Below are 20,238 nucleotides of genomic sequence, written 5' to 3'. Positions count from 1 at the left end.
ATCCCGCACACAAAGAGCCAATGTTTCAGATAGTCTCCTATAGCGGAGAGAAGGTAATTTACAAATGCGTTTTAAAATATCTGATTTGGAGTGTATAGTTAACTCACGATTTGGAGTGGTAAAATCACAAACAATAGTAATTCTCTTTGAATCCAACGAAAATCCGTAAACACACAATAACCCTCAAACATTTCAGAGATCTCTTAAAGGTAAAATGATGTTCTTAGATGCCGATGTGACTTCTGCTTAGCCTGACATAGAGTGCGGCAAAGTTCTTAAAAACCAGAAAATAAGATCAAGAAAATACTTGGTGTATATTTATTTGTAGTGTGAAACCATAATAATCATGCTCTGTTGCCAATTCAACAATTATTTTATGAAGGATACAACAAATAAATTCTACAAAACAGTGGCCATGTTCTCTGGCTCCTCGATTGGCTTCAAAAGGGGGCACGCAAAAGGAAATCCTTCCCCTCAGCAGTCTTGGGACCAGCCGAGTGCCGCAAGAGCACGCGCCTATGGTTCCTCTTCTTGTCCCTCAACCCCATCTAGCCCCCATGAGCCCACCAACGGACCCAGCATTCCAGCCAAATTCAGATCTTTCTCCCTCCCGAAACCCCTAAAAACATATGTAGAATGTAGATTAGCACTGCATTTAGTTGAATACCAAATTCAAGACTTTCAGAATCAAATAGAGAAGTATGAAGTTTGGAGGCACAAACTCAGAGAATAAGTCATGCGCATGAACCCATGTTACATTAGAATCCTTCCCTACTCAAATCAGAAATGTACATAACTACGATTTGTAGTACAACTCATTCTCTAAGCTAAAAACAATATTATATCATTTAAAAAAATCTGATTAACATACAAAACGCAAGTAGAAAAAGTTACTGGTCTCATGAGGGATGTGGTTGGCGTGACCAATTTCCAGGAAAGGAAGTCATGCAAATACATCCATAGTATCCGAATACATCTTTTGAAGACAAAAGAAAAAAAGAAAAACAACCTTGCACCAACGGTGGTCATGCCAAGAAATAAATATGACACAACATAACAGTTAAATAGAAATCTGAATGAATAGCTTTATTATATTTAGCATCGGCACCAAACTTGCACCAAACTTGCACCGACGACTACTCTACATCTCAAAAACAATCAATTAAGGATAGTACAATGTTTGAGAAATAAATAAATTCCGAAGCTCAATTTATGTGTTTCGACTGCAAATCTCACCTTCGTGGAAGTCTTTCATAATATTCCATGAAAGGTTCACTCCAGAAGTCATGCCAAAAAAATATGATAAAGCTTAACACTTAAATAGCAATCTGAATATTGAATAGCGTTATTATATTTAGCATCGGCACCACACTTGCATCGACGACTACTCCCCATCTCAAAATTCATCAATTAACGATACTACAAAATTGAGAAAGAAATAAATTCGGAAGCTGAATTTATGTGTTTCTACTGCAAATCTCACCTCCGTGGAAGGTGATAACCCACAAGTATAGGGGATCGCAACAGTCTTCGAGGGAAGTAAAACCCAAATTTATTGATTCGACACAAGGGGAGGTAAAGAATACTTATAAGCCTTAACAACTGAGTTGTCAATTCAGTCTGCACTCGGAAAAGCACTAGTAACAGGGGTGATGTGAAAGCAGCAGTAATATGAGAGCAATAGAAACAGAATAACAGCAACGACGATACTAAGTAACACGGAGGCAATGGCACCGTAAAATAGTTGATAGTACTTCCAATGACATATAGAACGAGTATATGATGATGAGAGATGGACCGGGGTTCTCGCCGATCTACACTAGTGGTAACTCTCCAATAACAAGTGACAAGTGTTGGGTGAACAAATTACAGTTGGGCAATTGATAGGATTGAAATAGCATTAAGACAAAACATCAAGATTATTAATTATGTAGGCATGTTTTCCATATATAGTCGTACATGCTCGCAATGAGAAACTTGCACAACATCTTTTGTCCTACCAGCCGGTGGCAGCCGGGCCTCAAGGGAATCTACTGGCTATTAAGGTACTCCTTTTAATAGAGCACCGGAGCAAAGCATTAACACTTGGTGAAAACATGTGATCCTCATACCTACGCCTTCCCCTCCGAGTTGTCCCAATTTCGTCACTTTGGGGCCTTTGGTTCCGGACATAGACATGTGCATACAACTTGTAGATACAATCTAAGCAATAATTATAGAGCTTAAATCTAAGATCATGCCACTCGGGCCCTAGTGACAAGCATTAAGCATAACAAGATTGCAGCAACAATAACTTCACAAACTTTATAGATAGACTAATCATAATGTATCATCCATCGGATCCCAACAAACACAACACCGATTACATCAGATGAATCTCAATCATGTAAGGCAGCTCATGAGATCATTGTATTGTAGTACATGGAGGAGAGAATACCAACTAGCTACAGCTAGAACCCGTAATCCATGGGGGAACTACTCACAGAGCATGATGGAGGCGGTGGAGTCGATGAAGATGGCTTCCGGGGGCACTTCCCCGTCCCGGCAGGGTGCCGGAACAGAGACTTCTGTCCCCCGAATTGGAGTTTCGCGATGGCGGCGGCGCCCCTGGAGTCTTTCTGGAGTTTCGTCAATTCGTATCGAGTTTTTAGGTCGAAAGGGCTTATATAGGCGAAGAGGCGGCGTAGGAGGGGCACCAGGGTGCCCTCCCCATAGGCCGGCGCGGCCAGGGGCCTGCCCGCGCGGCCCTATGGTGTGGGGGCCCCAGGCCTCCCCTCTGACTCCCCTTCGGTGTACTGGTCCGTATCGGTGAATTATGATGTTTGGTCTTCGTTTCGTCGAATTCGAAAATATTGCCCGAACGACCTTTTCTGGAACCAAAAACAGCAGAAAACAGGAACTGGCACCGTTGCATCTTGTTAATAGGTTAGTTCCGGAAAACACATAAAAACATTATAAAGTGTGAGCAAAACATGTAGGTATTGTCATAAAACAAGCATGGAACATCAGAAATTATAGATACGTTGGAGACGTATCAGCATCCCCAAGCTCAGTTCCTACTCGTCCTCGAGTAGGTAAACGATAAAAGATAATTTCTGAAGTGACATGCTACCAACATGATCTTAATCATACTATTGTAAAGCATATGAGATGAATGAAGTGACCCAAGGCAATGATCTATAGTTGCTAACAAATAGATAACATATAGCAAAACTTTTCATGAATAGTACTTTCAAGACAAGTATCAAAAGTCTTGCATAAGAGTTAACCCATAAAGTAATAGATTCAAAGTAAAAGCATCGAAGCAACACAAAGGAAGATATAAGTTTCAGCAGTTGCTTTTAACTTCCAACATGCATATCTCATGGATAATTGTCAACGCAAAGTAATATGATGAATGCAAATAAGCAAGTATGTAAGAATCAATGCACAGTTGATACAAGTGTTTGCTTCTAAGATGGAAGGAAGTAGGTAAACTGACTCAACATAAAGTAAAAGAAAGGCCCTTCGCAGAGGGAAGCAGGGATTAAATCATGTGCTAGAGCTTTTTAAGTTTTGAAATCATATAGAGAGCATAAAAGTAAAGTTTTGAGAGGTGTTTGTTGTTGTCAACGAATGGTAGTGGGCACTCTAACCCCCTTGCCAAACAGACTTTCGAAGAGCGGCTCCCATGAAGGACGTTATCTCTACCAGCAAGGTAGATCATCCCTCTTCTCTTTTGTTTACACATGTACTTTAGTTTTTATTTATTTATGGGTGACACTCCTCCCAACATTTTCTTTCACAAGCCATGGCTAATCGAATCCTCGGGTGCCTTCCAACAATCTCATACCATGAAGGAGTGCCTATTTGCAAAATTAAGTTGCTTACTGATGAATCAGAGCAAAACATGTGAAGAGAATTATTAATGAAAGTTAATTAATTGGGGGCTGGGAACCCCGCGCCAGCTCTTTTTGCAAAATTATTGGATAAGCGGATGAATCCACTAGTCCATTGGTGAAAATCTGCCCAACAAGATTGAAAGATAAAACACCACATACTTCCTCATGAGCTATAAAACATTGACACAAATAAGAGATGATAACTTTTGAATTGTTTAAAGGTAGCACATGAAGAATTTACTTGGAATGGCAGGAAATACCACATAGTAGGTAGATATGGTGGACACACGTGGCATAGGTTTTGGCTCAAGGTTTTGGATGCACGAGAAGCATTCCCTCTCAGTACAAGGCTTTGGGCTAGCAAGGTTGTTTGAAGCAAACACAAGTATGAACCGGTACAGCAAAACTTACATAAGAACATATTGCAAGCATTATAATACTCTACATTGTCTTCCTTGTTGCTCAAACACTTTTACCAGCAAATATCTAGACCTTAGAGAGACCAATCATGCAAACTAATTTCAACAAGCTCTACGGTAGTTCTCCACTAATAGGTTTAAACTACATGATGCAAGAACTTAATCATGATCTACTTGAGAGCTCAAAACAATTGCCAAGTATCAAATTATTCAAGAGAATATGAGGCATTTTCTGTTTCCAACCAAATAATAACAAGTGCAATAGCTTCCAACTTTTACCATTGAACATGAAAAGTAAAACGAAGAACAAGTGTTCATATGAAAAAGTGGAGCGTGTCTCTCTCCCAAACAAGGATTGCTAGGATCCATCTTTATTCAAACAAAAACAAAAACAAAAACATACAGACGCTCCAAGTAAAGCACATAAGATGTGACCGAATAAAAATATAGTTTCAATAGAAGTGACCTGATAAATTGTTGATGAAGAAGGGGATGCCTTGGGCATCCCCAAGCTTAGACGCTTGAGTCGTCTTGAAATATGCAGGGATGAACCACGGGGGCATCCCCAAGCTTAGACTTTTCACTCTTCTTGACCATATATCATCCTCCTCTCTTGACCCTTGAAAACTTCCTTCACACCAAACTTCTCATAAACTTCATTAGAGGGGTTAGTACTCAAAAAACTTTAATCCACTTTAGTCCTGTAGTGACACATTGCAAGAACTCAATAAAACATTAGCTACAGCTCTCCACGTCTAGAAAGCCTCACTTAAAGTCCACAAGAGACAATTCATAAAACAGAGACAGAATCTGCCAAAACAGAACAGCCAGTAAAGACGAATTTTTAAGAGGTACTTCCGTTGCTCAAATCAGAAAACTCAAAACTAATGAAAGTTGCGTACATATCTGAGGAACACGCACAAAAATTGGCAGATTTTTCTGAGTTACCTACAGAGAACGCTGCCCAAATTCGTGACAGATAGAAATCTGTTTCTGCGCAGAAATCCAAATCTAGTATCAACCTTCTATTAGAGACTTCACTTGGCACAACAATGCAATAAAATAAAGATAAAGAGAGGTTGCTACAGTAGTAACAACTTCCAAGACACAGCAAAACAGTAGCAAAATAAATACATGGGTTATCTCCCAAGAAGTGCTTTCTTTATAGCCATTAAGATGGGCTTAGCAATTTTAATGATGCACTCGCAAGAAATAAGAGTTGAAGCAAAAGAGAGCATCAAAAAGCAAATTCAAAACATATTTAAGTCTAACCCACTTCCTATGCATAGGAATCTTGTACACAAATAAATTCATGAAGAATAAAGTAACAAGCATAAGAAGATAAAACAAGAGTAACTTCAAAATTTTAAGCATATAGAGAGGTGTTTTAGTACCATGCAAATTTCTACAACCATATTTTCCTCTCTCATAATAATTTTCAGTAGCTTCATGAATAAACTCAACAATATAACTATCACATGCAGCATACTTTTCATGTTTCATAAACACATAGTTTTTATCAAGCTCAAAAATAGTGGGATTAAAACTTTCAAACCCACTTTTATCAATAATATAACAAGATGATTGATCAATCTCAAGAGATATGGGACTCCTACATAAAGTCAAGAACTCTCCAATCCCCTTTTCATTAGTAGTACAATTAATATTATCAAGTAACATAGGACCATCATCTAGAGCTTTATCATAAACATTTGCTACGCAAAACTCTTTAGTACCATGCATTTCGACATCAGGCACAAACAAAGCATTATCATAAGATTTATCAAAATAGCATGGATTATCATAGATAATAGTAGCATAATTATTCTCACAAGTTTTACTCATGGGTACTATTTCAAGAGAATCCACAGGAACATAACATTCAACCTCCTTTGGTAAGCATGGAGGACAATCAAATAGTGTAAGAGATAAAGAGTTACTCTCATTAGAAGGTTGGCATGGGTAGCTAATCCATTCTTCCTCCTTTTGTTCATCACTCTCCTCTTCTTTTTCATCCAATGAGCTTTCAGGTTCATCAATTTCCTCCTCTTTTTCATCCAATGAGCTTTCGGGTTCATCAATTTCTTCTTCCACGAGTTCCTGCAAATTGTGAGTGCATTCTTGTGCATTAACGAGTCTCTCTTTATAATCAATGATATAAGGATTATCACTGTAACTTTCTATGCAAAAATTAAGGATAGAAGAGACATAATCTTTAAGGTCCTTACAAACAACACAAGTTTCATAATTCTTAACCATGAAGGATTCGATCTCAGAAGCTCCCATAAATAAAACAAATTGTTCTACCTCTTCGAACCCAAGATGAATATAGTTATTCCAATTGTAGTTCTTAATTAAAGCTTCCTCACTGAAGCAACATTGGAATTTAAGATGTTTAGTATCCTGTTGAGAGCAACAGTTTATATCATGGCGTTTAAGCAAGATTTTAGCAATTGTATTCAATTTTTCTATCACAGCACTCATCACTTCACCCGCTCTTGATTCTCTATAATTATTATATAATTCAATAAGCTCCAACATAGTTATGCGTTCTTCCATAACAACAGTTTTTACTTTTTAGGTTTTTCAAATTTTTATGGATTTTTTGGTATATGAGAAAAGTAAAACAAGACAAAAACAAACTAGACAAAAGTAAACTAAGCAAAATAATACTAGATAGAAATAAACTAAGCGCAAATAAACTAGACAAAAATAAACTAAGCAAAACAAAATAAAATAAAATAAAAACAGAGAGAGAGGTAGAGTGTAGTACCCAGGTGAACTTATGAGTAGAGCTATGCCTCCCCGGAAACGGCGCCAGAAAATAGTCTTGATAACCCACAAGTATAGGGGATCGCAGCAGTCTTCGAGGGAAGTAAAACCCAAATTTATTGATTCGACACAAGGGGAGGTAAAGAATACTTATAAGCCTTAACAACTGAGTTGTCAATTCAGCTGCACACTGGAAAAGCACTAGTAACGGGGGTGATGTGAAAGCGAGCGGTAATGTGAGAGCAATAGTAACGATAACACATCGGCGATAACGGTAACACGGAGGCAATGGCACCAGAAAATAGTTGATACTACTTCCAATGACATATAGAACGAGTATATGATGATGAGAGATGGACCGGGGTTCCCAGCGATCTACACTAGTGGTAACTCTCCAATAACAAGTGACAAGTGTTGGGTGAACAAATTACAGTTGGGAAATTGATAGGATTGAAATAGCATTAAGACAGAACATCAAGATTATTAATTATGTAGGCATGTTTTCCATATATAGTCGTACGTGCTCGCAATGAGAAACTTGCATAACATCTTTTGTCCTACCAGCCGATGGCAGCCGGGCCTCAAGGGAATCTACTGGCTATTAAGGTACTTCTTTTAATAGAGCACCGGAGCAAAGCATTAACACTTGGTGAAAACATGTGATCCTCATACCTTCACCTTCCCCTCCAGTTGTCCCAATTTCTGTCACTTTGGGGCCTTTGGTTGCGTACATAGACATGTGCATACAACTTGTAGATACAATCTAAGCAATAATTATAGAGCTTAAATCTAAGATCATGCCACTCGGGCCCTAGTGACAAGCATTAAGCATAACAAGATTGCAGCAACAATAACTTCACAAACTTTATAGATAGACTAATCATAATGTATCATCCATCGGATCCCAACAAACACAACACCGATTACATCAGATGAATCTCAATCATGTAAGGCAGCTCATGAGATCATTGTATTGAAGTACATGGAGGAGAGAATACCAACTAGCTACAGCTAGAACCCGTAGTCCATGGGGGAACTACTCACAGAGCATGATGGAGGCGGTGGCGTCGATGGAGATGGCTTCGGGGGCACTTCCCCGTCCGGCGAGGTGCCGGAACGGAGACTTCGTCCCCCGAATTGGAGTTTCGCGATGGTGGCGGCGCCCCGGAGTCTTTCCGGAGTTTCGTCAATTCGTATCGAGTTTTTAGGTCGAAAGGGCTTATATAGGCGAAGAGGCGGCACGGGAGGGCACCGGGGTGCCCTCCCCATAGGCCGGCGCGGCCGGGGGCCTGCCCGCGCGGCCCTATGGTGTGGGGGCCCCGGGCCTCCCCTCTGACTCCCCTTCGGTGTCCTGGTCCGTCTCGGTGAATTATGATGTTTGGTCTTCGTTTCGTCGAATTCCGAGAATATTGCCCGAACAGCCTTCTACGGAACCAAAAACGATGAGAAAACAGAAGCGGCACTGTGGCATCTTGTTAATAGGTTAGTTCCGGAAAACGCATAAAAACATTATAAAGTGTGAGCAAAACATGTAGGTATTGTCATAAAACAAGCATAGAACATCAGAAATTATAGATACGTTGGAGACGTATCAGAAGGTCGTCATAATATTCCGCAGTTCATGACCTGCTTCCCAGATCTATCAACAATGTGTGCTCAACTCCAAAGAAAAGTTTGTCTGGTATAACTGTGTGCTGGTTAAAAAAGAAACAACCATCACCGTCTTATCCCAAACATTATCTTATTTGACCGTCCATCGCGTTCCTCTTTTACTCTCTCTGTTGTTCCATACTCCCCACAATTTTTGAAGAAATCATGCAGCTCTACTCTTTTTCTCAACCAGATATTTTGCACGTTGTCTAGTTTCATTCATGCAGTCATGCCAAGACAAAATCTAAAATAATTATGTAGGTAACAATCTGAATATTGAGTAATGAAGTACCACTCTGCATATTGAATGGTGCATCTAATAGCAACATAAGCAGATGGAGTCGGTAGCTTTCACCAAAGAAATGCAAAAGTGTACAAAAAATACTGCAGTTTATATGTGTCTGCACAATGTACATACCAGAAGGAGGTCTTCTCATCTCTCACACTCGATGATCAATGATACGTCTCCGACATATCGATAATTTCTTATGTTCCATGCCACATTATTGATGATATCTACATGTTTTATGCATACTTTATGTCATATTTATGCATTTTCCGGCACTAACCTATTAACGAGATGCCGAAGAGCCAGTTGCTGTTTTCTGCTGTTTTTTGGTTTCAGAAATCCTAGTAAGGAAATATTCTCGGAATTGGACGAAATCAACACCCAGGGGCCTATTTTCACACGAAGCTTCCAGAAGACCGAAGATGATACGAAGTGGGGCCACGAGGTAGCCAAACACTAGGGCGGCGCGGCCTGGCCCTTGGCCGCGCCGGCCTAGTGTGTGGGCCCCCTGTCAGGCCCCCTGACCTATCTCCTCCGCCTACTTATAGCCTTCGTCGCGAAACCCCCAGTACCGAGAGCCACGATACGAGAAAACCTTCCCGGAGACGCCGCCGCCGCCAATCCCATCTCGGGGGATTCGGGAGATCGCCTCCCGGCACCCTGCCGGAGAGGGGAATCATCTCCCGGAGGACTCTTCACCGCCATGGTCGCCTCCGGAGTGATGAGTGAGTAGTTCACCCCTGGACTATGGGTCCATAGCAGTAGCTAGATGGTCGTCTTCTCCTAATTGTGCTTCATTGTCGGGTCTTGTGAGCTGCCTAACATGATCAAGATCATCTATTTGTAATGCTATATGTTGTGTTTGTTGGGATCCGATGGATAGAGAATACCATGTTATGTTGATTATCAATCTATTACCTATGTGTTGTTTATGATCTTGCATGCTCTCCGTTATTAGTAGAGGCTCGGCCAAGTTTTTACTCTTAACTCCAAGAGGGAGTATTTATGCTCGATAGTGGGTTCATGCCTCCATTAAATCTGGGATAGTGACAGAAAGTTCTAAGGTTGTGGATGTGCTGTTGCCACTAGGGATAAAACATCGATGCTATGTCCGAGGATGTAGTTGTTGATTACATTACGCACCATACTTAATGCAAGTGTCTGTTGTCTGCAACTTAATACTGGAAGGGGTTCGGATAATAACCTGAAGGTGGACTTTTTAGGCATAGATGCATGCTGGATAGCGGTCTATGTACTTTGTCGTAATGCCCAATTAAATCTCACTATACTCATCATATCATGTATGTGCATGGTCATGCCCTCTCTATTTGTCAATTGCCCAACTGTAATTTGTTCACCCAACATGCTATTTTTCTTATGGGAGAGATGCCTCTAGTGAATTATGGACCCCGGTCCATTCTTTTAATCGAATACAATCTACTGCAATACTTGTTCTACTGTTTTCTGCAAACAATCATCATCCACACTATACATCTAATCCTTTGTTACAGCAAGCCGGTGAGATTGGCAACCTCACTGTTTCGTTGGGGCAAAGTACTTTGGTTGTGTTGTGCAGGTTCCACGTTGGCGCCGGAATCCCTGGTGTTGCGCCGCACTACACCTCGCCGCCATCAACCTTCAACATGCTTCTTGGCTCCTACTGGTTCGATAAACCTTGGTTTCTTACTGAGGGAAAACTTGCCGCTGTACACATCACACCTTCCTCTTGGGGTTCCCAACGGACGCGTGCTGTACGCGTATAAGCAAATTTTCTGGCGCCGTTGCCGGGGAGATCAAGACACGCTGCAAGGGGAGTCTCCACCTCCAATCTCTTTACTTTATTTTTGTCTTGCTTTATTTTATTTACTACTTTGTTTGCTGCATTATATCAAAACACAAAAAAATTAGTTGCTAGTTTTACTTTATTTACTGTTTTGCACTCTATATCAAAAACACAAAAAAATTAGTTACTTGCATTTACTTTATCTAGTTTGCTTTACTTACTGTTGCTAAAATGGGTACTCCTGAAAATACTAAGTTGTGTGACTTCACAACCACAAATAATAATGATTTCTTATGCACACCTATTGCTCCACCTGCTACTACAGCAGAATTCTTTGAAATGAAACCTGCTTTACTGAATCTTGTTATGCGAGAGCAATTTTCTGGTGTTAGTTCTGGTGATGCTGCTGCCCATCTCAACAATTTTGTTGAATTGTGTGAAATGCAAAAGTATAAAGATGTAGATGGTGACATTATTAAATTAAAATTGTTCCCTTTCTCATTAAGAGGAAGAGCTAAAGATTGGTTGCTATCTCTGCCTAAGAATAGTATTGATTCATGGACTAAATGCAAGGATGCTTTTATTGGTAGATATTATCCCCCTGCTAAAATTATATCTTTGAGAAGTAGCATAATGAATTTTAAACAATTGGATAATGAGCATGTTGCACAAGCTTGGGAAAGAATGAAATCTTTGGTTAAAAATTGCCCAACCCATGGACTGACTACTTGGATGATCATCCAAACCTTTTATGCAGGACTGAATTTTTCTTCGCGGAACTTATTGGATTCAGCTGCTGGAGGTACCTTTATGTCCATCACTCTAGGTGAAGCAACGAAGCTTCTTGATAATATGATGATTAATTACTCTGAATGGCACACGGAAAGAGCTCCACAAGGTAAGAAGGTAAATTCTGTCGAAGAAACCTCTTCCTTGAGTGATAAGATTGATGCTATTATGTCTATGCTTGTGAATGGTAGGACTAATGTTGATCCTAATAATGTTCCGTTAGCTTCATTGGTTGCCCAAGAAGAACATGTTGATGTAAACTACATTACAAATAATAATTTCAACAACAACGCTTATCGGAACAATTCTAGTAACAACTATAGGCCATATCCTTATAATAATGGCAACGGCTATGGTAATTCTTATGGGAATTCTTACAACAATAATAGGAACACACCCCCTGGACTTGAAGCTATGCTTAAAGAATTTATTAATACACAAACTGCTTTTAACAAATCTGTTCAAGAAAAGCTTGGGAAAATTGATATACTTGCTTCTAAAGTCGATAGTCTTGCTGCTGATGTTGATCTCTTGAAATCGAAAGTTATGCCTAATGAAAATCATAATAATAAAATTGTTACTACAGCAAATGCCATCCAAGTTAGAATTAATGAGAATATAAGATTGATGGCTGAATTGCGTGCTAGGTGGGAAAAAGAAGAAAATGCTAAAGAAGATAATATAGCAAAAGTTTGGACTATTACCACCACTAGCAATGCTAATGCTCCACATGTTTCTGCACCTCCTACTATTAATGGTAAAAGAATTGGTGTTGGCAATGTTTCCACTTCTAATGCAAAGCGCGAAAAACTGCCTGAAACTGCTAAAACTGCTGAAATTGCCTGTGATAAAACTGCTGAATTTTTTTCCAATATTGGGGATGATGATCCCATTGCTTTAGGTCATAATGGTTTGGATTTTGATGATTGCCATATCTCTGAAGTTATAAAGTTCTTACAAAAACTTGCTAAGAGTCCTAATGCTAGTGCTATAAACTTGGCTTTCACAAAACATATTACAAATGCTCTCATAAAAGCTAGAGAAGAGAAACTAGAACGCGAAGCTTCTATTCCTAGGAAGCTAGAGGATGGTTGGGAGCCCATCATTAAGATGAAGGTCAATGACTTTGATTGTAATGCTTTATGTGATCTTGGTGCAAGTATTTCCGTTATGCCTAAGAAAATCTATAATATGCTTGACTTGCCACCATTGAAAAATTGTTATTTGGATGTTAATCTTGCTGATAACTCTACAAAGAAACCTTTGGGGAGAGTTGATAATGTTCGCATTACCGTTAACAAAAACCTTGTCCCCGTTGATTCTGTTGTCTTGGATATTGAATGCAATGCATCTTGTCCCATTATATTGGGAAGACCTTTTCTTCGAACTGTTCGTGCTATCATTGATATGAAGGAAGGTAATATTAAATATCAATTTCCTCTCAAGAAAGGTATGGAACACTTCCCTAGAAAGATAATGAAGTTACCTTTTGATTCTATTATTAGAACAAATTATGATGTTGATACTTCGTCTCTTGATAATACTTGATACACACTTTTTGCGCCTAGCTGAAAGGCGTTAAAGAAAAGCGTTTATGGGAGACAACCCATGTTTTTACTACAGTACTTTTATTTTATATTTGAGTCTTGGAAGTTGTTAATACTGTAGCAACCTCTCCTTATCTTAGTTTTGTGCATTGTTGTGCCAAGTAAAGTCGTTGATAGTAAGGTTCATACTAGATTTGGATTACTGCGCAGAAACAGATTTCTTTGCTGTCACAAATCTGGGCCTAATTCTTTGTAGGTAACTCAGAAAATTATGCCAATTTACGTGAGTGATCCCCAGATATGTACGCAACTTTCATTCAATTTGAGCATTTTCATTTGAGCAAGTCTGGTGCCTCAATAAAATTTGTCTTTACGAACTGTTCTGTTTTGACAGATTCTGCCTTTTATTTCGCATTACCTGTTTTACTATGCTTGATGGATTTTTCTATTCCATTAACTTTCAGTAGCTTTGTGCAATGTCCAGAAGTGTTAAGAATGATTATGTCACCTCTGAACATGTAAATTTTAATTGTGCACTAACCCTCTAATGAGTTGTTTTGAGTTTGGTGTGGAGGAAGTTTTCAAGGATCAAGAGAGGGAGATGATACAATATGATCAAGGAGAGTGAAAGCTATAAACTTGGGGATGCCCCGGTGGTTGACCCCTGCATATTTCAAGAATACTCAAGCGTCTAAGCTTGGGGATGCCCAAGGCATCCCCTTCTTCATCGACAACATTATCAGGTTCCTCTAGTGAAACTATATTTTTATTCCATCACATCTTATGTACTTTGCTTGGAGCATCTGTTTGTTTTTGTTTTCGTTTTGTTTGAATAAAATGGATCCTAGCATTATTTGTGTGGGAGAGATACACGCTCCGCTGTTTCATATGGACAAATATGTCCTTGGACTTTACTCATAATGTTCATGGCGAAGGTTGAACCTTCTTCGTTAATTTGTTATATGGTTGGAAACGGGAAATGCTACATGTAGTAATTGGTAAAATGTCTTGGATAATTTGATACTTGGCAATTGTTGTGCTCATGTTTAAGCTCTTGCATCATATACTTTGCACTTATTAATGAAGAAATACACAGAGCTTGCTAAAATTTGGTTTGCATAATTGGTCTCTCTAAGGTCTAGATAATTTCTAGTATTGGGTTGAACAACAAGAAAGACGGTGTAGAGTCTTATAATGTTTACAATATGTCTTTTATGTGAGTTTTGCTGCACCGGTTCATCCTTGTGTTTGTTTCAAATAACCTTGCTAGCCTAAACCTTGTATCGAGAGGGAATACTTCTCATGCATCCAAAATCCTTGAGCCAACCACTATGCCATTTGTGTCCACCATACCTACCTACTACATGGTATTTCTCCGCCATTCCAAAGTAAATTGCTTGAGTGCTACCTTTAAATTTCTATTCTTCATCTTTACAATATATAGCTCATGGGACAAATAGCCTAAAAACTATTGTGGTATTGAATATGTACTTATGCACTTTGTCTCTTATTAAGTTGCTTGTTGCGAGATAACCATGTTCCTGGGGACGCCATCGACTACTCTTTGTTGAATATCATGTGAGTTGCTATGCATGTCCGTCTTGTCTGAAGTAAGGGAGATTTACCGCTAGAATGGTTAGAGCATGCATAATGTTAGAGAAGAACATTGGGCCGCTAACTAAAGCCGACAAATATCCTCAATCTCATATGAGAAAATTAATAATTGTTGAATTCTTATGCATAAAAGAGGAGTCCATTATCTGTTGTCTATGTTGTCCCGGTATGGATGTCTAAATTGAGAATAATCAATAGCGAGAAATCCAATGCGAGCTTTCTCCTTAGACCTTTGTACAGGCGGCATAGAGGTACCCCTTTGTGACACTTGGTTAAAACATATGTATTGCGATGATAATCCGGTAATCCGAGCTAATTAGGACAAGGTGCGGGCACTATTAGTATACTATGCATGAGGCTTGCAACTTGTAAGATATAATTTACATGATACATATGCTTTATTACTACCGTTGACTAAATTGTTTCTTGTTTTCAAAACCAAAGCTCTAGCACAAATATAGCAATCAATGCTTCCCTCTGCGAAGGGCCTTTCTTTTATTTTTATGTTGAGTCAGTTCACCTATTTCTCTCCATCTCAAGAAGCAAACACGTGTGTGAACTGTGCATTGATTCCTACATACTTGCATATTGCACTTGTTATATTACTTTACATTGACAATATCCATGAGATATACATGTTATAAGTTGAAAGCAACCGCTGAAACTTAATCTTCCTTTGTGTTGCTTCAATACCTCTACTTTGATTTATTGTTTTATGAGTTAACTCTTATGCAAGACTTATTGATGCTTGTCTTGAAAGTACTATTCATGAAAAGTCTTTGTCATATGATTCATTTGTTTACTCATGTCATTTACCATTGTTTTGATCGCTGCATTCATTACATATGCTTACAATAGTATGATCAAGGTTATGATGGCATGTCACTCCGAAATTATCTTTGTTATCGTTTACCTCGTCGGGACGAGCAGGAACTAAGCTTGGGGATGCTGATACGTCTCCGACGCATCGATAATTTCTTATGTTCCATGCCACATTATTGATCATATCTACATGTTTTATGCATACTTTATGTCATATTTATGCATTTTCCGGCACTAACCTATTAACGAGATGCCGAAAAGCCAGTTCGTTGTTTCTCGCTGTTTTTGGTTTCGAAATCCTAGTAAGGAAATATTCTCGGAATTGGACGAAATCAACGCCCAGGGGCCTATTTTCACACGAAGCTTCCAGAAGACCGAAGATGATACGAAGTGGGGCCACGAGGTGGCCAAACACTAGGGCGGCGCGGCCTGGCCCTTGGCCGCACCGGCCTAGTGTGTCGGCCCCCTGTCAGGCCCCCTGGCCTATCTCCTCCGCCTACTTATAGCCTTCGTCGCGAAACCCCCAGTACCGAGAGCCACGATACGGAAAACCTTCCAGAGACGCCGCCGCCGCCAATCCCATCTCGGGGATTCGGAGATCGCCTCCGGCACCCTGCCGGAGAGGGGAATCATCTCCCGGAGGACTCTTCACCGCCATGGTCGCCTCCGGAGTGATGAGTGAGTAGTTCACCCCTGGACTATGGGTCCATAGCAGTAGCTAGATGGTCGTCTTCTCCTAATTGTGCTTCATTGTCGGGTCTTGTGAGCTGCCTAACATGATCAAGATCATCTATTTGTAATGCTATATGTTGTGTTTGTTGGGATCCGATGGATAGAGAATACCATGTTATGTTGATTATCAATCTATTACCTATGTGTTGTTTATGATCTTGCATGCTCTCCGTTATTAGTAGAGGCTCGGCCAAGTTTTTACTCTTAACTCCAAGAGGGAGTATTTATGCTCGATAGTGGGTTCATGCCTCCATTAAATCTAGGACAGTGACGGAAAGTTCTAAGGTTGTGGATGTCTTGTTGCCACTAGGGATAAAACATCGATGCTATGTCCGAGGATGTAGTTGTTGATTACATTACGCACCATACTTAATGCAATTGTCCGTTGTTTGCAACTTAATGCTGGAAGGGGTTCGGATGATAACTCCGAAGGTGGACTTTTTAGGCATAGATGCATGCTTGGATAGCGGTCTATGTACTTTGTCGTAATGCCCAATTAAATCTCACTATACTCATCATATCATGTATGTGCATGGTCATGCCCTCTCTATTTGTCAATTGCCCAACTGTAATTTGTTCACCCAACATGCTATTTTTCTTATGGGAGAGATGCCTCTAGTGAACTATGGACCCCGGTCCATTCTTTTAATCGAATACAATCTACTGCAATACTTGTTCTACTGTTTTCTGCAAACAATCATCATCCACACTATACATCTAATCCTTTGTTACAGCAAGCCGGTGAGATTGACAACCTACATGTTTCGTTGGGACAAAGTACTTTGGTTGTGTTGTGCGGGTTCCACGTTGGCGCCGGAATCCCGGTGTTGCGCCGCACTACACCTCGCCGCCATCAACCTTCAACATGCTTCTTGGCTCCTACTGGTTCGATAAACCTTGGTTTCTTACTGAGGGAAAACTTGCCGCTGTACGCATCACACCTTCCTCTTGGGGTTCCCAACGGACGCGTGCTGTACGCGTATCAATCATGTACTCAAACAAATGCATCACCATGATTTCTTTAATAAGAATTTTTGTGCTCCATTCGGAACCAGGTTCACCCATATTCAGTAGAAGCAATACCCAATCACTCCCGATTTAGGCTAGCTAGCTGTGATGCGACGCCAATCTACAGAACACACCCTGCACCATGTACAGCCTAAAGTTCTTGCATATATCCCCTTTTTTATCTTCTATACCAGCTCTATTGTGATTATCTTTCAATCTGGCTGTGACAAATCTAGTGGCCTGGCTATGCATCCTCAGAACTTCGGAGGCCTGCTCTTGGATTTGAGGTCTGACCGACGTGGCTATGCTCGTCTGCCCGTTGATCTGATGCCTCCCGCCGCCATTGCTCTTCTGGAAAGGCATAGAGTGGTTGCAAGGCAAGCCATGGGAGAATAGCAGACAACTCTTGCTTGTAGCTTCTATAATTGAACCTGAGTGGGGATTTGAGTAGAAGGAACTGGGTGGGTAGGGGCGGCAGGACGTGAGGACGGCTGGGCGGTAGACCCTAGTGATCTCCTGCTGTGCCCCTAGGAAGAGTGTGCCAGACGGCCTGGACATGCTGGTCTCGACCGAGTGCGGCGAAGAGGCAGACTGGCAGAGGACGGAGGAGGCGACCTGCAGGCCGCACGTGATGTTGGGGAAGAGAGGGGATTTTTTTAGCAACGATGAAGGGATGTCCTTTCGGTCCTCAGGTGTGGCCTTGGATTCTGCGAGCCCGAGGGTGTCCTGGACAGCGGCGAGACGCGTGCGGAGCGCGGTGGTCTCGTCGGCGGCGACATGGTGACGACCACCACTGCGGAGACAGAGCTGCACAGGTCGGGCGGAGGGATGAACACAGAGAGTTGTGACGGCTTCGACATCCAGATCTCGCGGCGGCAGTTCAAATGAATCGAGTGGTTGCAAAGAGGAACGGTGGACTCGAGGCACGCATGAACTGTCCAGATCCGGTGCCTGCCGGCCTAGGTCCGGCAGGTGAGATGAGGGCAACGTCGGGCCAGCCCTCCTCTGGCGAGATGCTCGCGGCTGTAACGGCGGGGGGGGGGGTGGTACCCTCGAGAGGAGGTGATTGGGTTCAATGCGTGACTACTTGATGACGAGATCTGGTGGTGGGATAAGATGGGCCTAGCCCATGTGGCCGCCGTGCGGTCGAGCGGAGGACGGTGGACAAAGGACGAAGAGGTTGACGTATTGGCAGAATAAGGAACATGTTCCTCGTTTTTAAGTAGTGTAGAAAATATCAGTTGACAGGACCCACTTGTCATAGCAGTTCATTCTTGTTCTTTTTTCTTTCTCAAAAAATAAAGACCCCATCGGGCCTGCTCACGGGCTCCATCGGGAGAGATGGCGGCGCCTGCGTGACCCCTGCCGGAGGCCCCTGCACTTGCCTATGCCGGAGATCTCGCTGGACCTCTCGCCGGAGCTGGAGCCCGCCCATCCCTGCCTAAGCCGGAGCTCTCGTCGCGCCCGAACGCGCCCGCCCTCACCGGAGCTGGAGCCCGCCCGCGCCTGCCCAGGTCAACCAGGGCCGCTGCTACCCCACAGTAGTGCCGTCGCTACCCCACACTACCGCCGCCGCAGGGCCGGGAAAGGGCTACGCGGGACGAGCGCCAGCCGGGGCGGGCGCGGGCGCGGGCGAGTGGGGGTCGGCGGGACGAGCTCCAGCCGAGCGCCGAGCAGGGCGGCGTGGCCAGGGGCCGGGGAAGGGCCACACGGGGCGAGCGGCAACCATGGCGGCGCGGGCGAGGTCCGTCCAGGGGTCGGAGGGACGAGCTCCGGCCGAGTGCCGAGCAGGGCGGCGCGAGCGAGGTCCAGCCAGGGCACCGACGGGACGAGCTCCGCCGCCGGCCAGAGTGGCGCGGGCGCCGCCGAGCAGGCCTCGGCTGCTAGCTCAGGCTCGGTCGGGTCAACGCCCAAAAAAAAAAAAAGACGAGAAAACAATTATAGGATAAATAGAAAAATAAAAGAGAGAAAAGTAATGCTAGCTGACAAGTGGGTCCCACTGAAATTTACAAATAAGCCCGAAGCTAGAACCAATATATGGGGCTCCTCTCTTTCTCATTAATCAGTCGCCACATCAGCATAACAGCAGGACCCATATGCCAGTCTGGCCATTAAACCAGCATTAGAGGCAGTCGGTGCTATCCGTTAAGTGTTACCCGTAAGTCTGGTGGTTTTTTGGAAAAAAAAATGAATAGTGGTGGCTTTTTAAAACCATTGCTGTAATGTGGTGGTTTTTGTAATTTTCTTGATAATGTATGATCAAGAGAAAGCAAAATATTTATGCGCTTAAGTTACGCATGTTCTATTTAAAAAGGTGTACGTTGACTCCTGCACTTGCACGTCTTGATCGAGAAAAAATGATCTTCGACGTGCAATGTATACTACCTCCATCCAAAAGTTGAAGATTTATATTACTTTTAGAAAATCAAACTATGTCAAGTTTAATTAAGTTTTTACCAAAAATCATTAACATGTAAAATACAAATTAAATAAAATTAGATATATAATAAAAATATATTTTTATTTAGTATCTATAAAATATCATATTTATTGATAAATTTTTCTAAAAGTTTAATCAAATATTACTTTATTTAGCTACTAGTAGGTTTAGGAAAGTACGTCCAAGATCTTTCTCAGTGTGAAGAAACAACGTGGTTTCGATCTCTCTGCATAACTCGTCTGTAACCCCTATTGAGTAATAAAATCAACATTTACCCGCAAAAAGAAAAGCAACATGGTTTCACGCTCTGTCCTGCAAGTGAGTAGCCCCGCTACTTCTCCCAACGCCTCATACTCCCTCATGCTTCCAAATTTCTTTGGCTCTTCTCTCGTCTTCTCCGGGGTGCATGTGAATGTTATGTGGCTTACTTGAAGTATACAATCTAGGGCTCTGAACATGCTGAACTGATGGGACATCGGAGTTTTCTACACA

General features: G+C 41.7%; 1 protein-coding gene across 1 annotated transcript in view; it reads right to left on the bottom strand.

Moving 5' to 3' along the window:
* LOC124664635 (probable amino acid permease 7) overlaps positions 1–18,741 on the bottom strand; it is a 20,422-nt gene extending 1,681 nt beyond the window's left edge. Inside the window, exons 1-2 of the mRNA XM_047202106.1 lie at positions 18,631–18,741; positions 17,601–18,113 (exon numbers count right to left, since the gene is read on the bottom strand). Of these exons, the coding sequence (XP_047058062.1) occupies positions 17,601–18,113; positions 18,631–18,741 (624 nt within the window). The remainder of the gene's footprint in view (positions 1–17,600; positions 18,114–18,630) is intronic.
* Between the last annotated feature and the right edge of the window lie 1,497 nt (positions 18,742–20,238).

This window comes from Lolium rigidum, chromosome 6 (assembly GCF_022539505.1).
Source record: "Lolium rigidum isolate FL_2022 chromosome 6, APGP_CSIRO_Lrig_0.1, whole genome shotgun sequence".
Taxonomy (NCBI): domain Eukaryota; kingdom Viridiplantae; phylum Streptophyta; class Magnoliopsida; order Poales; family Poaceae; genus Lolium; species Lolium rigidum.
This window is presented reverse-complemented; position numbering and strand designations above follow the sequence as displayed.